Source organism: Salvelinus sp. IW2-2015, unplaced genomic scaffold (assembly GCF_002910315.2).
Source record: "Salvelinus sp. IW2-2015 unplaced genomic scaffold, ASM291031v2 Un_scaffold775, whole genome shotgun sequence".
Lineage (NCBI taxonomy): Eukaryota > Metazoa > Chordata > Actinopteri > Salmoniformes > Salmonidae > Salvelinus > Salvelinus sp. IW2-2015.
In genome coordinates this window covers 223,612-233,612 of record NW_019942608.1, presented here as the reverse complement: position 1 = coordinate 233,612, position 10,001 = coordinate 223,612, and the positions used below count along the sequence as shown (strand labels likewise).

Genomic DNA, 10,001 nt, shown 5'->3' with positions numbered 1-10,001 from the left:
CCGGCCCCTTCCTGTGGTTACTCTGAACGCAGCTAAACAATTCATTGTCGAGTTGACGCTTCAGAGGTGGGCGTGGGAGCCATTCTGTCTCAGCGCTTCCAGTCTGACGATAAGGTCCATCCTTGCGCTTACTTTTCTCATCGCCTGTCGCCATCGGAACGCAACTATGATGTGGGTAACCGCGAACTGCTCGCCATCCGCGTTAGCCATAGGCGAATGGCGACAGTGGTTGGAGGGGGCGACCGTCCCTTTTGTCGTTTGGACTGACCATAAGAACCTTGAGTACATCCGTTCGCCAAACGACTTAATGCACGTCAAGCTCGTTGGGCGTTGTTTTTCGCTCGTTTCGAGTTCGTGATTTCCTATCGTCCGGGAAATAAGAACACAAGCCTGATGCTTATCCGTCTCTTTAGTTCTTCTGTGGCTTCTACCGACCCCGAGGGGATTCTCCCTGAAGGGCGTGTTGTCGGTTGACTGTCTGGGGAATTGAGAGACAGGAAAGCAAGCACTCACTCACACTGCGTCGCCGCGCGCTTGTCCTAGTAACCTTCTGTTCGTTCCTGTCTCTACTCGTCTGGCTGTTCTTCAGTGGGCTCACTCTGCCAAGTTTAGCTGCCACCCGGCGTTGGGTACGCTTGCTTCTATTCGCCAGCGGTTTTGGTGGCCTACTCAGGAGCGGGACACGCGCCGTTTCGTGGCTGCTTGTTCGGACTGCGCGCAGACTAAGTCAGGAACTCTCTCCTGCCGGTCGTCTCAGACCGCTTCCCATTCCTTCTCGACCATGGTCTCATCGCCTTAGACTTTATTACCGGTCTGCCTTCGTCTGCGGGAAGACTGTGATTCTTACGGTTACGATAGGTTCTCTAAGGCGGCACATTTCATTCCCCTCGCTAAGCTTCCTTCCGCTAAGGAGACGCACAAATCATCATTGAGAATGTGTTCAGAATTCATGGCCTCCCGTTAGACGCCGTTTCAGACAGAGGTCCGCAATTCACGTCACAGTTTTGGAGGAGTTCTGTCGTTTGATTGGTGCTTCCGTCAGCTCTCTTCCGGGTTTCATCCCCAGTCTAACGGTCAAGCAGAAAGGCCAATCAGTCGATTGGTCGATATTACGCAGCCTTTCGTTTCGAAACCCTGCGTCTTGGGCAGAACAGCTCCCTGGCTGAGTACGCTCACAAACTCGCTTCTTCGTCTGCTACCGGCGGTATCCCCGTTTCCAGAGTAGTCTTGGGCACCAGCCTCTCTGTTTTCGTCCAGCTCCGAGTCCAGCGTTCCTCCGGCTCAGGGCTTTTGTCCAACGTTGTGAGCGCGACCTGGAGGAGGGTCCAGGTCTGCACTTTGCCGTTACAGGGCGCAGACTGTGAGAGCCGCAAATAAACGTAGGATTAAGAGTCCTAGGTATTGTCGCGGTCAGAGAGTGTGGCTTTCCACTCGTAACCTTCCCTTACGACAGCTTCTCGCAAGTTGACTCCGCGGTTCATTGGTCCGTTCCGTGTCTCTCAGGTCGTCAATCCTGTCGCTGTGCGACTGCTTCTTTCCGCGACATCTTCGTCGCGTCACCCTGTCTTCCATGTCTCTTGTGTCAAGCCTTTTCTTCGCGCCCCCGTTCGTCTTCTCCCCCCCGTCTCTTGTCGAGGGCGGCTCCTATTTACAAGGTACGGAAGATCTATGGACATGCGTTCTCGGGACGTGGGTCACCAGTACTTAGTGGATTGGGAGGGTTACGGTCCTGAGGAGAGGAGTTGGGTCCATCTCGGGACGTGCTGCTGGACCGTTCGTTGATTGATGATTTCCTTCGTTGCCGCCAGGGTCTCCTCAGAGTGCGCCAGGAGGCGCTCGGTGAGTGGGGGGTACTGTCATGTTTTGTCTTTGATCATGTCTTGTCCCTGTGCTTCCCTCTGCTGGTCTTATTAGGTTCTTTCTCTTTCTCTCTCTCTATCGTTCCGTTCCTGCCCCAGCTGTTTCTCATTCTCCTACGACTCATTTACTCTTTCACACCTGTCCCTATTTTGCCCTGATTAGAGCCCTATTTCTCCCTCTGTTTTCCGTCCTGTCCTTGTCGGATTCTGTTTGATGTTTGCTGTTCCTGTGTCCTTGTTTCCGCCCTGTCGTGTTCTCTGCCTTCTTCAGATGCTGCGTGTGAGCAGGTGTCTATGTCAGCTACGGCCTGTGCCTTCCTGAAGCGACCTGCAGTCTGTGGTCGCGTCTCCAGTCGTTCCTCTCTATTGACGAGAGGATTTCAGTTTCCTGTTTTGGATTACCATTGATTATATCCAGGAGAATCATTATTTGTTTAATACTGGAATAAAGACTCTGTTACTATTACGTCGCTTTTGGGTCCTCATTCATCAGCATAACATGAACAAACATTATGATATGGAGAAAATGTATTTCAGAAGAACACAGTGTGAATTGCCTACGTTATCTGTCTATGCTCCATGCCATAGGCTTGTTTACATTTACATTTGAGTCATTTAGCAGATGCTCTTATCCAGAGCGACTTACAGGTGTGTGAGTGAATACATTTGAATACTTTTTTGTACTGGTCCTCGTGGGAATCGAACCAAAACCCTGGGCGCTTAATGCTCTGCCAACTGAACTACATTATTTTATTTATAAGGATTTTATAGTAAGAAGACTATAATTGAGATTTAGCTTAATAAAATAGAGAAGGATAGTTTTGTTTAGGTTTTTTCTGCCATGTGTAATACGCGATAGGCTATGTATTGTGATAAGGGCAACAATCATAATTTAAATTCAGGTTTGGGGGGGGGGGGGGGCTTGGACTCATAAGCCTATGCCTAGGCGTGTTTTGAATTAATTGTCACCTTAGAAAGCCCTGTCAATTTCGTCGTGTCAGGCTTTGAAACAACAAATCAAATCAAATGTTATTTGTCACATGCGCCGAATACATTCAGGTGTAGACCTTACAGTGAAATGCCTACTTACAAGCCCTTAACCAACTATGCAGTTTTTAGAAAAATACGTGCTAAGTAAAAAATAGATAAGTAAAAAGTACAAAATAAAAGTAACAAGTAATTAAAGACATTCACGACAAACATGTTTTACCCTGTTTCAACCTGCTGTTGAACTTCTTACTTCAAATTGATCATCACAGTAAGGTGAGTTTTAAAAGTAGGATAGACCTACTATTTTGATAATAAGTGTTTGATGTGATTTTCGATCGCATTTGCATTGATGTCAGAGTGGTTAGAGGGACTGTAGAGCCCTGAGTACCAAGCCATTAGCAACCTGATGGTCGTTAACAAGTTGGATACTATCAAAGCATGGCCAGAGTGCATACGAGTAGATTATCAAGTGACAACGGTCAAGTGTATATTTACTGAGGTCATGACTCATGACTGATATGGTCACCGCAACAGCCCAAATCAGAGCCCTATGCAACCTGGTCAAAACTAGTGCACTACATAGGGAATATGGTGCYATTTGGATGCAATCTCTTTGGCCTTTTATGGCTGATAAATTCGCTTTGGATGTGACAGGATGTTACGGGAGACCCATAACCTATCCCACAAGGTTGCCTGACTAGAAACAATTTAGATTTTGTTTTCCTACATCTTAATATAGTTTGCCAATGCTTCGAAGCAAAGATCAAATATATCCAGCAAAGACCAAATCTATCCAGAAGCCATGTATTCTGGTCCCCACATCGGGCTAATGTTCAAAGCGAAATTATCTTCGAGAATCCAGCAGCCTATTTTGTCAATTACATCAGATGTTGACTATGTGATCAAAAATGTCGTGCAGTGTAAATCCCGACTGTCAACATGACAAATTAGCATATATTTTACCACCGGGACAAATAAAGGCTGCGTCCGAAATGGCACCCTATACCCTACGCAGTGAACTATGTAGGGAATAGTGCACCATTTCGGATGCAGGCAACAACTCACCTTATTCAGCTCCACTGAGTGCTTGATCTCCTCCATCTTCTTCAGTCTTTCCTGGATCATCTGCTGCACATCTATCTCTGTCTTCTTCAGCTGAGCCTGTGGAGAACATTCAGTGCCTTCAGGAGCTATTCACACCCCTTTACTTTTCCCACATTTTAAATTCAAATGGATTAAATTGAGATGTTGTGTCAATGGCTTACACACAATACCCCATAATGTCAAAGCGGAATTACGATTTTATTATTTTTTGACAAATTAATACAAAATTAAAAGCTGAAATGTTTTGAGTCAATAAGTATTCAACCCCTTTGTTATGGCAAGCCGAAATAAATTCAGGATTAAAAATGTGCTTACCAAGTCAGAATGGATAAGAGAATAAGCATGGACTCACTCACTCTGCATGGACTCACTCTGTACAATAATAGTGTTTAACATGATTTTTGAATGACTGCCTCATCTCTGTACCCCACACATACAATTATCTGTAAGGTCCCTCAGTTGAGCAGTGAATTTCAAACACAGATTCAACCACAAAGACCATGGAGGTTTTCCAATGACTTGCAAAGAAGGGGACCTATTGGTATATGGGTACAAATAAAAAAAGGAGATATTAAATATCCATTCGAGCATGGTGAATTTATTAATTATACGTTGGATGGTGTATCAATACACCCAGTCACTACAAAGATACAGGCTCAGTTGCCAGAAAGGAAGGAAACCTCTCAGGGATTTCACCGTGAGGCCAATGGTGACTTTAAAACAGTTACAGAGTTTAATGACTGTGATAGAAGAAAACTGAGAAATTGCACAAAAAAAGGGGAAAATCCAACAAATCACATCATATTTTCAAGCACGGTGATGGCTGCATCATGCTATGGGTATGCTTGTCATCGGCAAGGACTAGGGAGTTTTTTAGGATAAAAAAGACATGGAATAGAGCTAAGCACAGGCAAAATCCTAGAGGTTCACCTTTCAGCAGGACAATAACCTAAAACACAAGGCCAAATCTACACTTGAGTTGCTTACCAAGACGACATTGAATGTTCTTGAGTGGCCTAGTTACAGTTTTGACTTAAATCATCTTGAAAGTGTATGGCAAGACTTGAAAATGAAAAATATTTAAGACTTACCCAGAAAGACTCAGCTGCAATTGCTGCTAGAGGTGATTCTAACATTTATTGACTCAGGGGCGTGAATACTTATGTAAATGAGCTGTTTCCGTATTTATTTTTTAATACATTTGCAAAAATGTCAAAATACATGTTTTCACTTCATCATTATGGGGTATTGTGTGTCAATGGGTGAGAAAAAAATCTATTGAATCCATTTTGAATTCAGGCTGTAACACAACAAAATGTGGAAGAAGACAAAGGGTGTGAATACTACTGTATCTGAAGGCACTGTGGGTGAGAGATAATTCATCTTACAGCCTATAGCAGTCTATAGCCTGTTCCCAGATCTGTTTATACAACATGTTGACAACGACTGACAAGGAAACAGACCAAAATTCAGGCTAGGCAGCCTATTTTCAACTAAATGTAGAGCTAGGCCTCCACAAACTGTAGTGTGTTATTGGTGGATTTATGTACCAATTACAGTTGACCTCTTCTAAAATGTACTTTAGCTTCAATGGCAATCATTGTGTCAGTTTTATTGGTAGCTGACCATAAATGTCTGCAAATCGTGTGGACAAAATGTGACTAGTTTTTTTTTAGAGCTGCATTTAGCTTCTGATCGCTGCATCAAGCCTGAACGGCACAATAGTTACTGTATGTCTTTGAAAATGATAAACCAATTGACAACTGATTCTCGATATATACACTACCGGTCAGAAGTTTTAGAACACCTACTCATCCAAGGGGTTTTCTTTATTTTTACTATTTTCTACATTGTAGAATAATAGTGAAGACATCACACCTATGAAATAACACATATGGAATCATGTAGTAACCAAAAAAGTGTTAAACAAATCAAAATATATTTTATATTTGAGATTCTTCAAATAGCCACCCTTTGCCTTGAAGACAGCTTTGCACATTCTTGGCATTCTCTCCACCAGCTTCACCTGGAATGCTTTCCCAACAGTCTTGAAGGAGTTCCCACACATACTGAGCACTTGTTGGCTGCTTTTCCTTCACTCTGCAGTCCGACTCATCCCAAACCATCTCATTTGGGTTGAGGTCGGGSGATTGTGGAGGCCAGGTCATCTGATGCAGCACTCCATCACTCTCCTTCTTGGTAAAATAGCCCTTACACAGCCTGGAGGTGTGTTGGGTCATTGTCCTGTTGAAAAACAAATGATGGTCCCACTAAGCGCAAACCAGATGGGATGGCGTATCGCTGCAGAATGCTGTGGTAGCCATGCTGGTGAAGTGTGCCTTGAATTCTAAACAAATCACAGACAGTGTCACCAGCAAAGCACCCCCACACCATAACACCTCCTCCTCCATGCTTTATGGTGGGAAATACACATACGGAGATCATCCGTTCACCCACACCGCGTCTCACAAAGACACGGCAGTTGGAACCAAAAATCTCAAATTTGGACTCATTAGACCTAAGGACAAATTTCCCTCGGTCTAATGTCCATTGCTCATGTTTCTTGGCCCAAGAAAGTCTCTTCTTCATATTGGTGTCCTTTAGTAGTGGTTTCTTTGCAGCAATTTTACAATGAAGGCCTGATTCACACAGTCTCCTCTGAACAGTATATGTTGAGATGTGTCTGTTACTTGGGCTGCAATTTCTGAGGCTGGTAACTCTAATGAACTTATCCTTGGCAGCAGAGGTAACTCTGGGTCTTCCATTCCTGTGGCGGACCTCATGAGAACCAGTTTCATCATAGCGCTTGATGGTTTTTGCGACTGCACTTGAAGAAACTTTCAAAGTTCTTGAAATTTTCCGTATTGACTGACCTTCATGTCTTAAAGTAATGATGGACTGTCATTTCTCTTTGCTTATTTGAGCTGTTCTTGCCATAATATGGACTTAGTCTTTTACCAAATATGGATATCTTCTGTATACCCCCCCTACCTTGTCACAACACAACTGGTTGGCTGAAACACATTAAGAAGGAAATCAATTCCACAAATTAACTTTTAAGAAGGCACACCTGTTAATTGAAATGCATTCCAGGTGACTACCTCATGAAGCTGGTTGAGAGAATGCCAAGAGTGTGAAAAGCTGTCATCAAGGCAAAGGGTGACTATTTGAAGAATCTCAAATATAAAATATATGTTGATTTGTTTAACACTTCTTTGGTAACGACCTGATTCCATATGTGTTATTTCATAGTTTTGATGTCTTCACTATTATTCTGCAATGTAGAACATTGTAAAAATAAAGAAAAACCTTTGAATGAGTAGGTGTTCTAAAATGTTTGAACGGTAGTGTACTGTACACTTGTTTAATCGCAACAAAACTAACCTGGATGAATAACGTTTCACCATATATAAAAAAAAATAACATACACTGTAGCCTTTATACTGTAATAGCCTCTACAAATTCTTCTCACCTTCTTATCAGTCCACTCCCTCTCTACAGGTACAGTAAAGTGAGCTCTGTGGTCCGTCTCCGTACACAGCACACACACACAGATATGGTCTTTCTTACAGAACAGCTCCAGAAGCCTCTCGTGCTTGGGACACATCCTCTCTTCCAGGTTAGTCACGGGTTCGATCAGCTTGTGTTTGGTGAAGCGTGTGTTGTGGTTCTTGATGTGTTCCTCACAGTATGAGGTCAGACACACCAGGCAGGATTTGACGGCCTTCATCCGGTCGCCCATGCAGACATCACAAGACACCTCGCCCCATGGGCTGTGGGGTGGGGATGGAGGAGCATCGGCTGGAGGTTCCTCTGGCTCTCCCTCTGGCTTCTCTCCTGGTTTTCCTTCTATTGGTTTCTCCGGTTCCTGGCTCGTCGTTCGTTGCAGCTGTGGCAGCTGCAGCTTCTGCATCTCCTGCTTCAGTCTCAGCTCCTGGAGAAGTTTCTGCTGCTTTTGAACCAGCTCCTGTTGTTCTTTCATCTTCATTTCCCGCTCCATCGTCTTCTGCTCCTCCTCCTTCTTCTTCTGCTCTTCCATCTTCTTCTGCAAATCTCGTTCCTCTTTCAGTTCCTGCTGTTGGAGACGCTCGGCGTTGCTAACCCGGATGTCCTTAAATTGCTCAGCGATCTCCCTCAGGACGGTATTGATGCTAATGTCGGGCCGCTTGAAGAAGGTCTTCTTGCACATGGGGCATTGGAACAGGGTGGTGGTCTTCCAGTAGTCTAGGATGCAGCAGCGGCAGAAGTTGTGTCCACAGGGTATGGAGACAGGGTTGGTGAACACGTCCAGACAGATGGAGCAGTGGACCTGCTCCTCCGTCAGATTTCCATGATTTCCTGCAAGGTAAGCCATTACTGGCAGAGAAGACCGTGCACGGTCATACTTAACATTACAGTGTTCTGTAACACTTTACATTGGGATCGTTGTCTGACCTGTCATATCGGACCTGTGAGATCCAGGCCATAAAGCAGGCATTATATCAGATCGGGTTTATTTTAGTGTGGATGTGTTGTAATGTGGATGTGGATGCGTTATAATGTTCCTACTTCTCTTTGGATGTTAATTGGATGTTAACTTGTATGGCCTCCAAACTATATTTCTGGAACCCTAACAGCAGATTCAAACGTAGATATTAGCTTCTATTGCTTCTCGGAGGTCATATTACAACCCTAACCACATCTAGTTGAAGTCCTGGACACTTCGATCACGAGCCAAGTGAGAGCTATTGAAAAGCATGTGGGCATTCTTTACTTAAATTATCCCCCATGCTAAATATACCAAGCAAGAATTGTTTGGTTTTCGAAAGCGGGCTGTCAGCAAGTTAAAGCTATGTGCACCCCGCGGACCGTGGGTGCCCATAGCTTTTTGAGCAGTGAGCATTTATGAACACATGGGTTGCTTTCCAAATTGAACCCTATACCCTATGGAGTGCACTACTTTTGAGCAGGTCCCCTAGGGCCCATAGGGCTCTGGTCAGAAGTAGTGCACTATATAGGGAATAGGCTACCATTTGGGACACCCACCCTGGCTAGAAGGTTGGCTATTCATAGATGTAAAAGATTAGCCTCTTTCCAAAAATATCAGTCCAGTCTCTCTCCTGCTCTGCTTTCTTTCTCATAAACAACGAGTGTGTCCCAATAATCTCTCCTTTCTCCTGAAGTGTGCACTTGTTCACTTCCCTTCATGGATTTGAAAGAAAAAGATACAATGCTTTTACATTTTATTTAACTAGGCAAGTCAGTTAAGAACAAATTCTTATTTACAATGACGGCCCACACCGGCCAAACCCGGACGACACCAATTGTCCGCTGCCCTATGGGACTCCCAATTACAGCCGGTTGTGATACAGCCTGGAGTCGAACCAGGGTGTCTGTAGTGACGCCTCTAGCACTGAGATGCAGTGCCTTAGACCGCTGCGCCACTCGGGAGCCCCCCCCAAAATTGTGAACAAGTGCACACTTCAGGAGGAAGGAGAGATTTTTGGGACATAACCAAGCACGGACGTTCTGTATCTTCTCAATCCATTTAATCCTCACATAATTCCATTTCCAAATAATTTGTTTTTATATTCTTCCTCCATCCCGCCTGCAGTACGAAATCAAGATATTTCAACAACTTAGTACAAGAAAAGAGAAAGTTCAGATCAAGCTTTTGTGGAAGCCTCACAATATAAATGTTACTAATCTCTTTCCTCTCTGTCCTGATTGAACTTCAACAGTCGGAAAACGATTATTGCATAAAGCAAACCTTGCGTGTATTTTTACTGACGCAGTTAAAAGGTAGAGAGAAAACATGCAAAGAGAGAGAGAAGAAATGCGGACACTCACCAGAGAGAAGCGGCTGTTGCAGAAAGCCACTGTACAGAGTGACCGCTCTGGCCAAACACTGACACATGACACTTCTGCCACCAACACCCCCACTAGCCCCCAGCCACTCGGCCCTAAAATATGCCCCTCTCCCTCCCCTCCCCTCCTTATCCCAGTTACCAATTTACACTTTCACGGCATGGACCGCTCTGCTCGAAGGAGAACAGCATTAGCCCTAAA

The 10,001-nt window shown here is 44.4% G+C and overlaps 1 protein-coding gene across 2 annotated transcripts in view; it reads right to left on the bottom strand.

Moving 5' to 3' along the window:
* LOC112068851 (E3 ubiquitin-protein ligase TRIM39) overlaps positions 1-9,861 on the bottom strand; it is a 16,693-nt gene extending 6,832 nt beyond the window's left edge. Inside the window, exons 1-3 of one of the 2 annotated variants that reach the window (XM_024136065.2) lie at positions 9,783-9,861; positions 7,426-8,309; positions 3,915-4,010 (exon numbers count right to left, since the gene is read on the bottom strand). In XM_024136065.2, coding sequence (XP_023991833.1) covers positions 3,915-4,010; positions 7,426-8,309; positions 9,783-9,849 — 1,047 coding nt within the window. In that variant the 5' untranslated portion in view covers positions 9,850-9,861. The remainder of the gene's footprint in view (positions 1-3,914; positions 4,011-7,425; positions 8,310-9,782) is intronic. The other variant, XM_024136066.2, reaches the window with a different exon arrangement.
* Between the last annotated feature and the right edge of the window lie 140 nt (positions 9,862-10,001).